Below are 18,192 nucleotides of genomic sequence, written 5' to 3' on the forward strand. Positions count from 1 at the left end.
GAATAGGAAAGCTCTCAAGGACCTCACGTTCTAATGGGGAGGGATGCTTCAGCCACCTGACAGATGGCAAATCCAGGGAATCCTCCAGCTGCCTGGGAATGTCCAAGGTTCTGGAGGGTGTAACAAAAGGGCAGATGATTAGGACACAATGGCAGTTCCAGGCCACAAAAACACACCCACATTTGTAGCAGAGTCTCACCCCAAGAATGGGAGACTCAAACTCTGTTCAATCTAGAAGAAAAGAATTTTATTTGAAGAGGAAGAGGTATAATAGCTGGTGGAATAGTTTGGGGCTAATCAGGTAGCCTTAGGGCTGATGAATAAGCCCAGGGCTAGTAGAGTAGCCTCTCTGGAACTCATGGAATGAATAGCAGCTCTCCAGGTGCAGAGTAGCAGCTCCAAGTGTGGAATAACCGAGAAGGCTCTGTGGAGTTGATGGAATGGTCCAATGGGTCATGAAGCAGCAGCCCTAGGCACGGAGTCATAACCCAAGAGGTGGATCAAGGTTTGCATATTTATTGAGGGTCTGGGAGCTTCCAGAGAAATCTCCTCTCCTGAAAACCCTGGCAAATAGGCATGGCCAAATTCAGGTGGAGGTGTGTTTGGGGGTTGACACACAGATCACAGGGAATAAAGGGTATGCACAGGTTTGAGGGAGCCCCCAGAGCGTTTGTTCCATGTTCCCCCATTGTTCACTTTGTCATCATTTGTCAGTGGGAGAAGTCTTGCTGTCCTAGAATGGGAATGTGGAGAGGGGGATGCAGTAGGATCCCAACAGTTCAGAACCAAGTAAAAGAACGATATGAGTAATTAATAAAGCAGATTAGGCGGATGGCCCAGTATTACTGAACTAGTACTAATGATTAATGCTTGCAATTGATGATTGACTGATGCTGTGGTTTATGTTTAACCAATACTAACTGGTGAGAAACACAGGATTTCAGAGGATGAGGGCCTTGTTCCTATTACTAGCCCTCACTGCCCGCTGCCAGCACTCCAAAAAGAATGGAGGTGGCTGGACACCACACTGGGGGGCCTGGACCCATGACTGTCAGCTGAACCTGGGCAGGGAGTTCCCTTTGAGCTCTGCTCCACTCAGGCCTCTGGACTCGGGGGAGAGAGTGAACTGGGTGGAGGAGAAAACATGAATGCTTCTATATCAACTCTAACAAAGCAGCATTGTATTTTCCCACAGAAACAGTCTGCTTTTGCACAGTCCACTTAATGAGCCTCACATGTACCACAAATATTTGGAGCAGAAGGTTTTGTGTCTATTGACTGGGGAACGGCAGACCAAACTGGGCTGTGAGAAGAGGTGAGCAGGAAGAATTTGGAGAATCCTTGAAAAACTTACCTGAACCGATCTAGATGGTTCACACAAAGGCCACAGTGACAAAGGAAAAGTAAGAGGCATAGAGTCGAGTCAAAAAGCATTTATTAAGTGTCTGCTGTGTGCAGGGCTGAAAATTCCAAGATGAAAAGTGATCCTGCCTTCAACGAGGTTGAGGAAAAGGCAGCAAATCCCATAGAGCAGCGGTTCTCAACCTCTCCATTTGTAGCAATAAGAATACACCATGCACATCAGGTATTTACATTCCGAATCCTAACTGTAGCAAAATTACGGTTTTGAAGTCACCACCAAAATAAGTTTTTGATTTGGGGTCACCGCAACACGAGGAAGTGTATTACGGGGTCACGGCATTAGAAAGGTTGAGAACCACTGCCATACAGGCACGAAGTAGGAACAAGGGAGACTGGGGACAAGATGCTCTTAGAAAACTGGAGGAAGAAGCAATTCCTTATGCGGTAAGGGGAAGTGCAACTGGAGAAGGCTTCATGGAAGAAGGGGCACAGAGCTGGGTGTTGCAGCCAATGAAAGCTTTCAGAAGGGTGAGGAGGATAGGAGGTGGGAGAGAGTCACCATCAAGGGTCACTGCATTGAGCCTCAGTTCTGATATTTCTGTCTAGGTGATCCTGGGCAAGTCATTTTCCCTGTCTTGGTCTTGGTTTCCTCCTCTATTAGATGTCTGGACTCCATTTCCTTTAAATTTCCCATCATCAAGATAAACTATAAGCCCCCCTGATGGCAGAACTATTTTATTTTCTGTGCCCAATGCCAGGAATGGGGTCTAGGATATATTAGGGCCTAAATGAAAATGAAATGTAGTGAAATAATCTTTTGAGAACCCTAGGACCCTATGAGTTCAGGGGAGGGCAGGGTCTTCTTGGGCTGGGGTAGATGAGGGATGTAATTTTAGGTAGATGGATAGAGAAGATTTAGATGGTAGCAGGAAAAGGTCATACCAGGTGGGGAGACCCTCATGTTCAGCTGACTTTGAGAGAACTGATTCAAGGATCAGGGATGATTAGTTTGGAAAAATGAAGGTTTGAAGGGATGGAGCATGGCTTTTCTTTAAAGTTTGCAGGGAATAAAAATAACAATCCTATCTAAACTAATTTACTTAATCAGTGCCATACCTATCAAGCTACCAGAAAAGTTTTTTACTGAATTAGAAAAAACCATAACAAAGTTCATTTGGAAGAACAAAGGATCAAGGATATCCAGGGAAATCATGGAAAAAAAAAAATACAAAGGAAGGTGGCCTTGCAGTCCCAGATCTCAAACTATATTACAAAGCAGCAGTCATCAAAACAATTTGGTACTGGCTAAGAGACAGAAAGGAGGATCAGTGGAATAGTCTTGGGGCAAGTGACCTCAGCAAGACAGTCTATGATAAACCCAAAGACCCCAGCTTTTGGGACAAAGATCCACTATTTGACAAAAACTGCTGGGAAAATTGGAAGACAGGATGGGTGAGGTTAGAGATCAACATCTCCAAGATAAATTCAAAATAGGTAAATGACAACTATAAAGAGTAAAATCATAAATAGATAAGCATAAGTATACCTGTCAGATCAATGGAAAAGGAATTTAAGACCAAGCAAGAGATAGAGAACATTACAAAATATAAAATGAATAATTTTGATTATGTTAAATTAAAAAGGTTTTATAAAAACCAAACCAATGCAACCAAAATTAGAAGGGAAGCAACAAATCAGGGGAAAAAATTATAACAAAATTCTCTGACAAAGGTCTAATTTCCTAAATATATAAGGAACTAAGTCAAATATACAAAAAAATCAAGTCATTGCCCTTGAATGGTCAAGGGATATAGGAAGTTTTGAGATAAAGAAATAAAAACTATCAATAATCACATGAAAAAGTGTTCTAAATCCCTCCTTATTAGAGAAATGTAAATCAAAACAACTCTGAGGTATCACCTCACACCTAGCAGATTGGCTAACATGACAGCAAAGGAAAGTAATGAATGCTGGAGGGGATGCAGCAAAGTAGGGACATTAATGCTTTGCTGGCGGACTTGTGAATTGATCCAACCAATTTGGAACTATGCCCAAAGGGCGCTAAAAGAATGCATATCCTTTGATCCAGTCATAGCACTGCTGGGTTTGTACCCCAAAGAGAGAATGAAAAATGTGTTCACAAAAATATTTATAGCTGCACTTTTTGTGGTGGTAAAAAATTGGAAAATGAGGGGATGCCCCTCAGTTGAGGAATGACTGAACAAATCGTGGTATGGACTTATTGCTTGATTTGATCGAACTGCTTGATTTTCATATGAGCTGGAGAGACCTACATGAACTGAGGTGGAATGAAATGAGCAGAACCAGGAGAACACTGTACCCAGAGACTGAAACATTATGGGATGACCGTATATAATCAACTTGGCTTCTGATAGCAATGCAATAATCCAGCACAATCCAGGGGAATTTATGAGAAAGAAGGATATCCACATCCAGAGAAAGAACTGTGAGAGCAGAAATGCAGACGGAAAACATTTGATTTTTCACTTGTTTATATGGGTATTGGATGTGGGGTTTGGGGTTTGGGGTTTTTAAAAGATTCTTACAAAAACGAATATGGAAATGGGTATTGTGTGATAATACATGTATAACCCAGTGGAAGTGCTTGTCAGCTGGGGGGGGGGGGCAATAAGGGGAGGGAAAGAACATGAATCATATAACCAGGGAGAGATAAAAATACTTAAATTAAAAAATAAGAAAAGATAGACTGCAGGACCTGGCTTGTGGAAGAGGGATTTTGCTTGTTAGGAGGACCACAGAGGGTAGGCTGGGAGTAACCAGCGGTAGATGCGGAGAAGCATCTATGGGTCCCAGCCATGGAAGAAAAAGCTTCCCTCGGAGCTGGGGTAGTGACAAAGCGGTCTGTACTGAGCGGGTGGGCTTGTCCTAGGCTGCAGAGGTCTTACCTCCTGAGCTGTATTATTGTTCTGGGCCCTCTTTGGGCCTTTGGAACCTAGAAGTGGAACATCTAATACACAGAGAGCAGGCCAAGCCGGCTGCTGCTGAGGGTCTGTGGCTGCCTAGGTGGGAAAAGAGCCTGGACAGATGGAGAGGGCTTTGATAAGACCTTGGGACTTGCTCCTAACTGCCAGGAGATATGTAGAGGTGGGGCGGACCATGACAAAAAGAATATTTGGGGGAAATAATCCATGGGGGCAGGTTGGGGAGAGTGATGATGACAGGGAAGGAGACAAAGAGAGACCAGGGTCATCAGAAGGGAGGGGATGGATGGATGAGAGACACTTGGGGAAAAGAATCAAAGGGACTTGGGGGGGGGGGGTAAATCTTCTGAGGCTGTTCGGCTTTGGGTGGGTTTGGGGAGATTTGACCACTTATTAAACACCTACTACCATAGGGAGGCAGCATGGTCCAGCAGAAAGGCCTGGGTTTGTGTTGGCAGGATCTGAGTCTGAATTTGACTTCTGTTTCTTCCAGTGGCCCCCTTTTCTGGGCCTCAGAGGGGGCCGATGACTTCTGAATCTATGATGGCACAGGTCTTTGGCACTGTGGATACAAAGGAAAAAAAAAAAGATCCTGTCCTCAAGCAGCTTCCAGGGTGGGGAGGGTTGAGAGCTGAGAGGTAGCTGGCACACCAAAGGGAGGGGGGAGATCGAGAAAGGGCAAATGTAGGACACGAACGGTGACCCGGGTCTTGGTACAAACTGGAGATTCAAGGAAGCTAGAGATGCCCATCTACATGGAGAAGAGGGGAAGCTGCGACCTTGAAGCCAGACACTCAGGTGGTGATGCCCCGCACGCAGGAGCTGGACATTTGCACACTGCTCAGGCCCAGAGGTTCTCAGACTTTGGGCTCTCAGGGCCCCTTTACAACTATTAACAGTTTGAGGGCATCCTCACAGCCTTTGCTTTTGTCAGTTTTTGCAATCAATGACCATATTCGAAATGAAAACAGGTAAAATTCAAAACTGCCTGTTTATTCAGTTAAAAAACCCACCATGTGCTAACAGAGAACATATTTTTCATAAGCAAAAAAAAAAAAAACCCCAACAAAACTTGAGTGTAAAATGGTGCTGTCTTACATGTTTTTTACAAATCTCTTTAATACCTGGCTTAATGGAGGCCAGCTGGACCCTCCTGTCTGTATTGGCATTCATTCCATTGCATGATGTTGTTTTGGTTGAAATACAGAAAGAAATCTGGAGGGGGACAAATGGGCAGATTGTAGTTTAGCATCAGGACAAAAATAATTATTTCCTGGAGACCCCTGGAAGGGTCTTGAGCCTCAGGGGCCGTGGACTGCACTCCTAGAACCAGTGGTCTGGGATCTTTCCTGAGGTCATCCCAATATCAAAGGCCTGAGTCAGGTCTGAGGATGATGTGGAGAGAGATAAACAGTGTTAGGGAAGATAAAGATCTCAGAGATACACTTCTTGAGCCTCCTGAGGCAGAGAAGGAAATGAAGCTTCAAGACAGGATTTTCTGCCTTTAAAAATATAAGTATCTGTGCTCAGTAGTTGGCTCTGTTATCTTTGAGGGCAGATTTTGTCCCCCATTTCTGTCTCTGTATCATGGACATCTATCTCAGGTGCTTTGGGGGAGCTAGTTAATAAATGTTAAAGTGAGACACCTAGGTGGCTTCACTATATAGAGTGCTGAGCCCAGAGGTCAGGAGACCTGAGTTCAAATCCATCTTGGGCCCTTTCTGGCTGTATGACCCTAGGCAAGGCACTTACCCTGGGATTGCCATAGTTTCTTCACCTGTGAAGTAGAGATAATAATAGCATCTACTTGCTAAGGTTGCTGTGAGGATGAAGTGAGATGTTTATGAAGTGCTTTGCAAGTCTTAAAGTGATCCATCAAAGCTAGTTTTTTTTCCATTTGAATTATTTATTTAGTCAATTTAACATTATTCCTTGGTTGCAATAATCACATTATTTCCCTCCCTCCCCTCCACCCACCCTTCCTGTAGACGACACACAATTTCATTGGCATCAATGCTAGTTCTTATTGAATTTCTTTTACAATTATTGCTCCTCGATTAAAAAATAAAATTATTGCTCCTTTTGTTTTTACATTACCTTCATTTCCAAACATATCTCTTTCCCCACAAAGTCTCCAAAAAGTCATCAATTGAACAAAGAACAAATGCAGAGGCAAAAAAAGTCTGTTCAGCCCAGCCAAATGACCTATGACCTCTGATAGTGTGTGCAGCATCACTGGATTAAAAAAAATGGGGGTTAAGTGACTTGCCCAGGGTCACACAGCTAGGCAGTATCTGAGGTTAGATTGGAACCCAGGATCTCCAATCTCTAGGGCTGGCTCTCAATCTACTCTCAATCTCAATCTCAATCTACTGGCTACTCTGATCATTGGATTTCACTTTAAGGCAAAGAAGAGTCTCTAGGGGAGAAGTCAGGGATCTGTTTGGAGGCACATTGGTTCATCTCACCCTTTCTTTTTTCTTTTACAGATATGGAAACTGAGTCCCAGGAGTCCAACCAGGATTCAAGGCTGGGAATTGGGATTCTAAAACCAGTGAGAATCCTTCCTCAGGGCCACTCTATTGTCCAGCAGCACTCCCTGAATGCGCACCTTTACATTATGTGGGCAGTTATTTTCTGGGTTTTCCACTTTGTCCCAAAGTCCAGCGAGGTAGTTTGCTTGTTGGCCAACTGTTGCTTTCCAGGGGAACCCTGGCTCAGGGTCTGCCTCTGCAAACTAAGCTAGAGGGGGCAAATATCCTGAGTGGGCAAATATCCTGAGTGGGGAGAGAGCTGGCTTTTCCTAGGACAGCCCAGAGTGTGAGGGAGGAAAGCCAGGTATCAGCTGAGCAAATATCTCTCACTGATCTGTGTCCAACTGGGTCCCTGGGACGCCTCCTCTGCCTGAGCCCGATGGAACAGAAACTCCTGGGGAGTTTTGTATCCCCAGGTGGGGGCATAGAGCTGTCTAGGGTCGCTTCTCGGACTGTTGCTGGGTGACCCTGGGCAAGTCTGTTCCCTTCTCAGCGTCCTAGACAACCAACTCCCCAGGGGCAGAAAACTCCCCTACTTTGGGAGAGGGGGGTCCTCACTCCAACGGAATCCCAGGTGACTGACCCTAACAGCTGGAGTCAAGGACCTCTTCCTCTCTATTCCCGGATGCTGCACAGTAAGAAACAGGGTCGGGAGGCTGCAGGCGTATGGCGAGGTCAGGGCATGTAGCCTCTCTTACCACCCCCCCCCCTTAGGGACCGTTACAGGGAAGGGTTCGAGGGGTCCGGAGAGACGGGGGCGGGGCAAGGAAGCCCCCTCCTGGCATTATCGGGATGGCTATCCTGGAGGCGGGGAAACCCGGAATAGACTAAGTGACTCCCAGGATCCTTTTTAGTCGTTAGTGGCCGAGTGACCTGACCTTAGGCGAGGGGAGACTACTTTCCTTCGCAGAGGTCTGGCCACGTCCCCCGGAGGCATGCCCAAGGCTAACTGGCAACCGGTCTTCCTCAAGGCCCCGCCCTTTCACTTACTTCGTTTACCCCTCCCAACTCTGAAACTCTTAGGAAAGTTCATTGTCTCGGCCCCGCCCCCCCCCCTCCGCTACTTTGTGACGCTCCGGCCCCTCCCTCACTAAGTCCTCATGGAGGCTGACAGTCTCGGTCACGCCCCACTCTGAGCCCCTGCCATTCTCATTGGTTCTCTCCGCCGCTCCTCCAGTCACGGCAACGTCTTAGGAAAGTTCTCGGCTGTGCCCCGCCCCTGGAGGAGGGGGGGGAATCCCTAGGGCGCTCTCATTGGTTCCTCCTGCTTCGTTGGGCTTCGGCCCGGCTCGTCTTGGAGTACTTTTGGAGAGTGCATTGTCTCAGTTATTCCCCGCTCTCTCTGAACTCCTGGAGCTCTCATTGGATTCCTCCACCCCCGCCCACCCGGCTGAGCCTTAGGAAAGCTTCCGGTCTCGACTTCGCTCCGCCCCTGCGGGAGTATCCCGAGCTCTCATTGATTAGGAGCCCCCTACCCCACCCCGCCGCGCCTTCAGTTTAATTCCCCACCTATTCCCGACCCCTCGGCGTCCCCCCAACCAAGGCTGTTTGGCATACGTGATGACACACGTTCCTCCGCGGGGCCCCCAGACTACAGGGGAGAGCGGACCGCTACCCGGAACCCCGCCCCCTGTCCCGGCGCTGGTCGCGCACGCGCGCGCGCTCCCGGCTCGGGAAGAGAGAGACGGGGACGGCGGGTGCGAGACTGGCGAGCGCTCGGCGGCGGGGCCGGGCCCAGGGGCCGACATGGAGGCCGAGCCGGGCCCGCCCCAGTTGTGGCTCAAACGGCGCCGCTGCTTCCTCAGCCTCGACCGTCCACGGGCGCTGCTGGCCTGGGGGCCTTGCTCGGACCCAGTCCCAGACCCCAGCCCTGACCGGCCCCCGGCTCCGACCCCAGCCTCGGGGCCCGGTGAGTGCGGGTGCTCCAGGGGAGGGGAAAGGGGAGGGAAGGATCCCCCCCTTGAGGACACCCCCCGCACTTCTGGGATCATGACACCCCCCCTCCCGCTGCGTGGTGAGCATCACCCCCAGGAGCTGTTTCCCTCCCCTAGGCCACTGAGCCCTCTCCTTCCCAGCCTCAGTTTCCCTCTCCGTAGGCCGGGGACCCCGACCCAGGAGTCAGCCTCCACAGGGGGCTCCCGAGGATCCTCCTACCCTTGCTCACTGCTTTGCAGCTGGGGGGGAAGGGGGGAAGCAGGACAGCCCCGGGCCAAACCATTCCCTGTACCTCGTACGTACCCCAGGGATTGTGGGAGGGGAGTCCACAGCCATTGTTATCACCCATGTCTCTTTGGCTCCAGAGAGCCCTCCGGAGGCTCCTGTGCTTCCCCAGGGGGAAACTGAGATCCGAGGAGGGTCAGCCATGGACCCAAGGTCATAGGACCCATCTTATAGTTGGACTGCCCAAAGTTCTCATCTGTTTTGCCGGGCCCCCCTCTCTCTCCAGGAGGTGGTCTGTCACTATTAAGTGGCTGTGGTGTGCCAGGGCTGCAGGGTCAGTGACATTTGATTTCTACCTGCCCAGGGGGAAGCCTGGGGTCTGGATCTGGACCTGGGGATGATGGGTGGCCCTTCTGGTCTCCATTGAGGTCCAAGAAGGTTGCTGGAAGGTCAGAGAAGCCCCGTGTCAGGCATGCAGGGGAGGGCAGCAGCCGGCCTCTACCTGACCTCTCCCTGTCACCGTCACCCCCTTTTTCCCCCCTTTCTGGCCCTTTCAGTGCTATGGTTTCAGGTTACATAGCAGCTTTTGGCCTGCTTCTGTCCTTGGGGTTTATTGGCCTAGGGTACTCCCAGTAAGGAAAGCCCCTCCACTGAGGCTTGTCCCATAGCCTAGAGGCCTGTCAGGCTGCCTTGGTCCTTGGGTAGCTGAAGCCTGGTTGAATCTGGACTCCAGAGCTGACTCCACCACACTCCCTCTCCCTCTCAGGATCCTTATTGGTTCACATAACAGTTGGGGGGGGGGGTTGGTAAATGAACTATAATATATAATGTGTGCAGCCCTGTTTCTTAAAAGTGCCCAGGAATGAAAAAAAATGGTTATTCTCTTGTGGCAAGGCTTTTCCTCATCCTTTCCTTCTGCATTTATGGGTAAGGCGCCAGTGTGAAGCCTGGGAATGCTGTCTCAGCCCCTGTGAGCGAGCGGCTCACAATTGTGGGAGCTCTCCTTTAGACTGAAGAATTCTGGTCTATCAGAATTTGTTTCAGGCCTATGCAGAGAAGTGGTAGCGAATAGAGGGAGCTCCAGAAAGCCAGGCTCATGATGAGAAGGGGGGGTGACCCTGTTGGATGGGGCAGAGAGAATCTGGAAGAACCAATTTCTTGGGGCTTCATTCCAAGGGAGGAGGGAAGGACTTCCTTTCTGGGGAACCAAGTGCTGAGGCTGGTTGACAGTAGGGGAGGGTGGCTTTTGGAGTCCTAATTAGCCTGGGATGGTCAAGTTGATAGGGTGTTGAGGCCTTGCGGAGGAACATGGTATCCACAGGCAGGCAGAGCAGGGTGTGTAGCCTTTTAGATGTCGGGTGATGCCTGGCCCTGTTCAGCAGAATGGCTTCAGAGGAAGGAAGCCGGGGATTTTGGAATGCAGTTAACAGGCTAGTAAAAGCAAAACCAGGTTCCTGCCCATCCAACTTCAAAATTCCTCATCTAGAAATCAAGTCAGGTGCTGATTTCCTTTCATCAAGAGAGAAGGGAGTCCCCATTTCTGAAGAGCAGAGGCAAGGCTCCTGGCTGGGGAAAGGGCATTGCCAACCTGTGCTGGAGGGCAGCAAGCCTGCTGTCCAGCCTGAAGGGGATCCTGGGATTTGAGAACAGGAGCCAGACCAACCTCAGGGCCAGGAGATCTTCAGGGCTTCGAAGACTTGTGACTTGGGAGGCCGAGAGTCACCCAGCCAGCTGGTGCCAGAGACAGGCCTTGAGCTGCTGCTTATCAGGTTAATTTGTTTTAAAAATGAGAGAGAGAGAGAGAGAGAGAGAGAGAGAGAGAGAGAGAGAGAGAGAGAGAGAGAGAGAGAGAGAGAAAGAAGAGAAGAGAAGAGAAGAGAAGAGAAGAGAAGAGAAGAGAAGAGAAGAGAAGAGAAGAGAAGAGAAGAGAAGAGAAGAGAAGAGAAGAGAAGAGAAGTAGTTTGTACTTGGGAGGCACTGTCTGAATGCTCTCCCATCCTGTCTCTTGATACTTTCTCTTGTCAATCAGTCAATCAATTAGCATTTATTATCTGCTTTGGGCTGGGAGCTGTGCTGGGCACCATGGTATAACAATAGATAAGGAAAAGCTCTTCTGCACAGCCATGGTACTCAGTGGAGTATAGGAGAGGGGGACGAGGCTAAGCTGGGGTTGGGGGGGCACCAGGGTGGACAAGAGGATGATCGGGACACCTCAGTTCCTGGGAAACCACATTGTGGATCAAGTAAGCCTCCTTATTGTTTCTTTTTTCTTTCATCCTTACCTTCTGTCTCAAATCAATTCTGAGTATAAGTTCCAAGACAGAAGAGTGGGAAGGGCTAGGCAATGGGGGGTTAAATGACTTGTCCAGGGTCCTACTGCTAGAAAATATCTGAGACTAGATTTGAACAACCAGTACCTCCTATCTCTCTGGGCCTGGCTCTCTATCCACTGAGCCACCTTACTGCCTCCTTGTCATTGTTTCTTAAAGCAATCCTTTCCCAGCCTTCAGAGGGCCAATTTATCCAAAATGGAGCAACAGATGGTAAAGCAATAAATAGGGGTCAGGAAATCCTGAATTGGAATCCTTCTTCATACTTCCTGGCTATGGTACCTGGGCCAAATCAACAGCCCCTTTATCAGCCTCAGGTTCTTAATTTGCAAAATGGGGATAATACAAGCCCCTGAGGTGGGGGAACCTCATGAGAGAACCAGGGGCAGACCCTCACCATGTCTGCTTGTAGTCTCATTTCTTAGTTTACGCAGATTCACAGCCTCTTTCAAGGCTTTCTAGGCCCAAGAGGCTTTATGACTTTTACCTGAACTCGGGAAGCAAATGATTATAGCATTATCTCCACAAAGAGGCCTTTTGGAAGTAGTCCTAGGGCCCTGGCTTTGCCCCTTATGAGTTCCATGACCAAGGACCAGTGGCTGAGCTCAAGGCCCAGTTGCTTTGTCTGAAAAAGGAGCAGGTTGCATTGGGTGCCCTAGAGTCCTAGGCAGCTCCAGTTCAAGGATCCGGGTAAGACACAGCTTTGTCCCAGGTGTCTCCCCTGGGCCTCAAGACAAATCACCTTCTTTCTCCCTTCCCTCATATGTCAAGCGAAGGGATCAACCTGGGTCTCTTTAGGGACAAGTCCAAGGCCTTTCCTCCATCCTCATCCTCCTTGACCTCTCCATAGCTCTGGCCTTAGTGGGTCACTCCTTGACACTCTCTTCCCTCTAGGTTTTTGGGGACTCCCCCTCTCTTCCTACCTCTGATGGCTCTTCCAGACCACACCCCCTCAAGACTCTTTCCTGGGCCCAGGGATGAAGTGACCCTCTCTGTGCTGAACTTCAGGCTGCCTTGCTTGCTGCCTTTCAGATAGCTTTAGCTGGATGTTTCTGAGACATGTGAAACTCAACACATCTCAGACTGAACTCATTCCCCCCTTCTGTGACTGTTGAGGGCACTGCCATTTTACCCATCACCCCACAGTGCAGCCTGGCATCTTATTTGACTGCTAGCTCCCTCCCCCCACCCAGACCCAGTCTGTCCATTTGACCTTCCTTAGTAGTGTCTCTTGGATAGGCCTCCTCTCCTCTGATGCTGCCTCTGCCTGGTGTAGGCATCACCTTGGGCCTGGACTATTGCAGTAGCTGTTGATCACCCTGCCTCCACTCAGCTGTCAGACCAGGTCACCCAGCAAAGTCCAGTGGCTCCCTGTGTCACCACCTTCCCAGCTTGGTCCTTTCCTACCTTTCTGGGTCTCTAATGTCCCCCCCCCCCCACCTTGGGCACTGTTCCTTGAACAAATAAATAATTCCACTTGGAACGGAAGCATTTTCCCTGACTCTCCCTTTGCCTGGAACTCATTCCCACCTCATCTCTGCCTCCTGGCTTCCTTCAGGTCCCAACTAAAGTTCTCCTAAAAAAGGAAGCTGTTCCCAGTTCTCTTGAATTGCGTGCTTCCTTCTGTGTGTGCTTCCTGTTGCTTGGTGGCGCATAGTGGTTTTCATGTTGTGAGCTCCTTAAGGGCAAACACGGTATCTTGCCCGGTGCATAGTAGGGGCTTAATCAATGTTTATTGATTGACCTAACAGGATTGTTAGAAGGATAAAGATGTATGTAAAGCACTTTGAGACCGAAATACTGACTAAGAGGGAGTTATTATTTGAATTGGGTTTGTGGGCCTTGCTTTGAGGCCGGTGAAAATAGGATGGATAAACCCACAAGAACTCCAAGTTATTGCCATTCAAGGAATCGATGCTGCTTTTGACAGAAGAGATCGCCAGGGAAGTGGAGCTCTGAGCTGCTTCTGCCCTGTCGCCATGGTCCCCTGGGTTATGAGGAGAGAAAGCTCCTTAGATGCCTCATTCCCGTTTTCTGCCTCCACTTCCTGGGTGTGATGGACAGAGCCTAACTTCGTAGTCTGGTGTCAGCGGAATTCACAAATGGAAGCAGATTGAACCTCATCCCGAGGTCATCAACTCACCACAATAGTCAGTGGGGAAGAGATTTTGGTTATGAGCCTCGATGGAATTACAAATCCCAGAGTCCTGCCCTCTGTGAAGGGCAGCTTGGGCAGCCTTGGCCCAGGGACTGTTTCTAGAGGGTTCTGCCTATTTGCCCTAAAGGCGCCCCCCCCCTTTGTTGATAGTACAGTTCACTGATGCCAATGATTGTTAAGACTGGCAGTCTACAAACTAGAAGTTCCAGAGTTTTTGTGCTGAAAATGAGATTCTTGCCTTGGCTGGAGTGGTACAGCCAGCCAGGTAGTGGGACAGGCTGGGGCTCTTTAGCCTTTTGGAAGCATGTGGTTTTCCTCTGGTGGGCAGAACCTCAGCCTGACCTGCCAGTGGGATTCTGAGAACCCTCTGGCGGGCTATTCCTCTCCTTCTTTCTTAGGCTGCCAGGGCAGGGCACTTTGCAGCTTTGGTGAACTTCAGAGCAATGCCTCTGCACCTCTGAACTTGTTAATCCTGGCCTGGCCTGTGTTTCAGAGATCCCATTTCATTTTGGTATGGACTCTTCACACCCCTGCTGCATGGCAGAGCTCTCATTTTATAGGGCCATCACTGCCATCTGCAAAAGCAGAGCCCAGTGCCTTCTGGCTAATGGGCTTCATCTCAGAAGAGAAGTGGGAGCAAGCTGGACGAGTCCACAGTTGTGCTCAGAGCCTAGAGAGGCTTCCAACAAATGTCTTCTAGATGGATTCGATGTGACATTCCAATAGGACTTCCTAGGCCTTCATTTCCCATTTATTTGGAATTCTGAAGACGGTCATAGCATCTTCAAAGACTGGAAAGGGGCCAGAGGCCCAAGTTAGCGAGAAGGGTGCAAGGTCTAGTGTGCATCTATAGGTGAGAAATATCATTTGCAGTAGTTATTAGGGCTTGAAGCTTTACCACCCCTGGACTCCATTGCCTCGCTGACCTGGAAGAGCTGGGTGTGCTTTGGGCCAGGCCCCTAACATTTCTTGTTAGAGAGGAGAAAGTATAAGCCAGACTGCCTCGCCTCGAAGGCTCTCTACAGTGGACTCCAGCCCACCTGCCTGACCTTATTGAACCTGGGATCTTTCCTTACTTCTCCCTTTCACCAGGGGCCCAGGACAGAGTTGGCCTTTGCTGGGTGCTTTCACCTGCCCTGGGGGGTGGGGGTGCCTTCTTTCTGTCCTCTGGAAGAATTTCTCCTACAAAGGCCTGTTTAATTTCGACTAATGGTTCTCAGCTAGCATTGTATCTTCTCATTTCATGTTTATTTTCTCTCTTACTTGATTTAACTCACTTTGAAAGTATTTATTACAAGTTTTGAACTTGGAATACAAAGATTAAAAAGTTATGCTGGCTTCTACTATAACAAGGAAAAACAAGTGCCTAGTAGATTCATCAGCAGTGTATAAAGTGGCACGAAAAGACTAAGGCAAGAGCTAGGCCAAATGCTCTCCCAGTGTGCAGAAGGAGGTAGGCCCAGAGAACTTCTTCTGGGTCCCAGAGGCCCTTTTCTGTCATTCCCCCAAACCATTTGAGTCCCTATTCAAAGACAGTCAGGGCTGGGGAGCCATGGTCCTCACATTTGGTCGCTGGCAGGATATTTTCCACACCTTAAAACTAACTCTATTGGCCTTTCCTTGCTCCTATTCTTGAGGATTAAGCAACCTGAATAGAATTTACTTAGAATAGAGGCAGGATTTGATGGAAATTCTAGAAGGATTTCCTTAGGGTTTTGGAGAATCCAGTGCTCTCCAGGTGTGAGAGAGGACCTGGGGAGGGGAAGTACATGGTGAAATCTGAGAGCTGTAAATAAGTTTGGCCAGAATGTAGAGGGAAATACAGCTGTAAAGCAAGGTTGGCACTCTGTGAGAGCATTAAATGCCAGGGCATGGAGTTGGAATCTCATTCGCTTGAGGTGATAGACTGAAAATTTGGGCCCAAAGGAATGCCTGGGTCAGATGTATCCATTAGCTCCCTTTGGACATGGGAATGAGGGATTGGAGGGCAAGCCTATCAAATAGATGAGGTGAGGGGGGTCATGTGTGGGGGGGGGATAAGAGAGGGAGAGAGACAGAGAGAGAGACAGAGAGAGAGAGAGAGAGAAAACAGGAGAGACTTGAGATGGAATCAGTAGGATGTGGGGAGGGAAGAAAGGAAAAGGATTCAAAATGGCAGTCCAGTTTTTGAGCCACAATTGGATTCTCAAATGTTAAGCTATTTGATATTTATCTTTGCATTTTATTTCTTCAGTGCTGTTGGCCTGCTTTCTCTGCCTTGATGTATTTTCCCCCCAAATAAGTTACACCCACAGTTTGTTCACCATTTATCTATGGAGCCTTCCTGTGTGTTTTAACAGAGCACTCTGTCAAAGTGACCTGTATTTTCCCTGTTGTAAAGACATACTATAGTCTCTTGGGAGCGAACTGTGGAGACAGAGAGGCAGGAACTAGATGCAAGATTCTGTGCTTTCTGGGAATTCCTTTGGTGGGGGGTGGAATAATCATCATTTTGGTGATTCTGTGAATTCTCTCCCAATTGAGCAGGTTACTCTCCGATGCACTGACTTAGTTCTCTAAGTTTACCATGTGATCCCTGCATGAATCTAGCTCTGTGACCTGTCAAAGGCTGTGCTAAACTGTGTTATCAACTGGTCAGCTGTATATGAAAGAGGGGGAGAAAGTGGTCAATTTGTTTCATTTCCTAGCAAAGGAAGAATTGAGAAACTGGAAAACTGGGGATTGGTGAGTTTATTGTTAGATAGCCAGTGAAGGCTCCTTTGGGAATTGGAAGTATTTGGAATAGAAGTTACTAAAAGCAGTTTTTGAAGGAAGGCCATTCTGGATCTGTTCCTGCTCAGCCTTTGGTGAATGGGCTTAGGAGGTCAGTTACTTGGGGATTCTGCAAGAGTCACATGGGTTGGCGGAAAAAACAGACAGCTCCTCCCCACTGCACCCCAAAGCAGCCCTCAGAGTTCTGTGTCTGCCAGATCTTTGCCTGTGGGGAAGAATGAAGTTTTCCTAGAAATTATATCATTCTGATTAGGTTACTGCTTTGCTCCCAAACCTTTAGTGGGGAGGGGGAATAAAATATTTTTAAAAAAAGTTTAAGAACCCCCCATTTAGAAAAAGTATATATCCTGGTGGGCAGGAGTTCTTCGGAAGTCAGTCTTAGAGGAGGTACAGGAGCCCCTGAAAGAAGGATGGAATTTGGATGGGAAAGAGATAACAGGATGGTAGACTTCAAACCAGGAAGGGGCATTTTACAGATGAGGAGACTGAGTCCTACAGGGAAGGTGAGTTCATACACACACCCATAATACCTAGGGGGTTCTAGATTCAGACCACAGGCCTTCAACTCTAAAGCCTGTCAGCATTCTCTCCATGGTATTCCTCTGCCTTCTTGAAAGGGCATCAGTCAGTCCTCTGGTGGAGAATCCTAGGAGGAGACCCCATCTGTCTGGATAGGGGAGAGTTTCATTAATATTGACCTAAGATCTGAAGGTGGAACATTGATTGTATAAGGTGGAGAAGACCTTATGGTCCCCTGGTTTTCAGGCACATGGTAGCAAAGGAAGCTTGTGGGATCCAGGGGCAGCATGAAGACTGGGGCAGATGAGAGCATGGGTTAGAATAGTCATTGGCAAAGAGGAGGAGGTCCATGTAAGAGTTACCAGGATGAGAAGTTACCATATGTAGATTGGCTGGAGAATGTTTATTTTGCCTTGAGAAGGGAGATTGATAATGCAGTGATTTGTGGCTTCAGATATTTGAAGGCCCCTCAGCTGGAGGAAGAAGCTTATTTGGGGAATTTGAATTTGACCTGGAGGCCAACAGTGGCATCTGCCCATTTTGACTTACCCTGAAAAGCTTCCTGAAAACGATAATTCAGAAATGAAGTTGGCTTTCCAGAGGCCCCAAGGCCTACTCCTGCACCCCAGCCACATACAAACACAGTCATTTCCTTAATTTTGCCACCACCCGCCAAAGTGCTATTAGCTCCATGTTCACCTCCCTCTGCCTTTTTCTTCACTCATAGCCTTATCTCCTGACCAACCTCTCAGTTGTGTACTCGTCCCACGATCCCCTTCACCCATCTGTGGTGAATCAGTTCAGCTCACCACTGTCTTCTCTTCTGAGTGCTCAGCCCCCTTTTCCTTTTGCTAGTTAGGCTCAGTCAGGCCTGACTTAGATGACTCCCACTATTGCTGCCTTCACTTCCTCTACAATGTGCTGCTGAACCAAGATGGAGAAAATCATGAAAGCATCCCCGACCAGCTTCCCACTACACTGTTGAGACACAACCTCTGCTGGGCCCTCCTTTCCTGTTGCTCAGCCTTTCTGTGCTTCCCTTATCAGCTCCCTCTCCTACACTTCTCAGCTCCCCTCAAAGCTTGGTGGCTCTCTCTGTCCCCACCCTCAGTTGAGAGCCTGGCCTCATATTTTAAAGAAAACATCGAGCTGTTGGCTGTGAGTCTCCTCTTCTCCCCCTTATTGCTCAGGTACCTTTGGCCCCTCTCTCCTCATTCCCCCCTTCTAACAGGCTGAGGTGGCAGTATCCCTGACCAAGGCAAACCTTTTTACCTATTCAGGTGATCCCATTCAATCCTGTTTCCTCCAGCAGATCATCCCCTCTGTCCTCCCCATTCTTTCACTTAGCTTCGACCTCTCCCTGTAGACTCCATGGAGGGACTTCCTTCTGTACT

The 18,192-nt window shown here is 48.6% G+C and overlaps 1 protein-coding gene and 1 long non-coding RNA gene across 4 annotated transcripts in view; one reads left to right on the top strand and one right to left on the bottom strand.

The window, feature by feature from the left end:
- Positions 1 to 872: 872 nt before the first annotated feature.
- Positions 873 to 8,168, bottom strand: LOC103097579 (uncharacterized). The gene is made up of 3 exons (XR_472186.2): positions 6,937 to 8,168; positions 5,450 to 5,540; positions 873 to 4,887 (listed from the first exon to the last, which is right to left on the bottom strand). It is a non-coding gene; the product is annotated as an uncharacterized LOC103097579 (long non-coding RNA).
- The window catches only part of CERK (ceramide kinase), a 52,490-nt gene continuing 42,339 nt past the window's right edge, over positions 8,042 to 18,192 (top strand). The window contains exon 1 of one of the 3 annotated variants that reach the window (XM_056797607.1): positions 8,042 to 8,768. In XM_056797607.1, the coding sequence (XP_056653585.1) occupies positions 8,420 to 8,768 (349 nt within the window). In that variant the 5' untranslated portion in view covers positions 8,042 to 8,419. Of the gene's footprint in view, positions 8,874 to 18,192 lie in introns of all 3 variants that reach the window. The other 2 variants (XM_007502510.3, XM_001374991.4) reach the window with 2 other exon arrangements.

This window comes from Monodelphis domestica, chromosome 5 (assembly GCF_027887165.1).
Source record: "Monodelphis domestica isolate mMonDom1 chromosome 5, mMonDom1.pri, whole genome shotgun sequence".
NCBI classification, from domain to species: Eukaryota; Metazoa; Chordata; class Mammalia; order Didelphimorphia; family Didelphidae; genus Monodelphis; species Monodelphis domestica.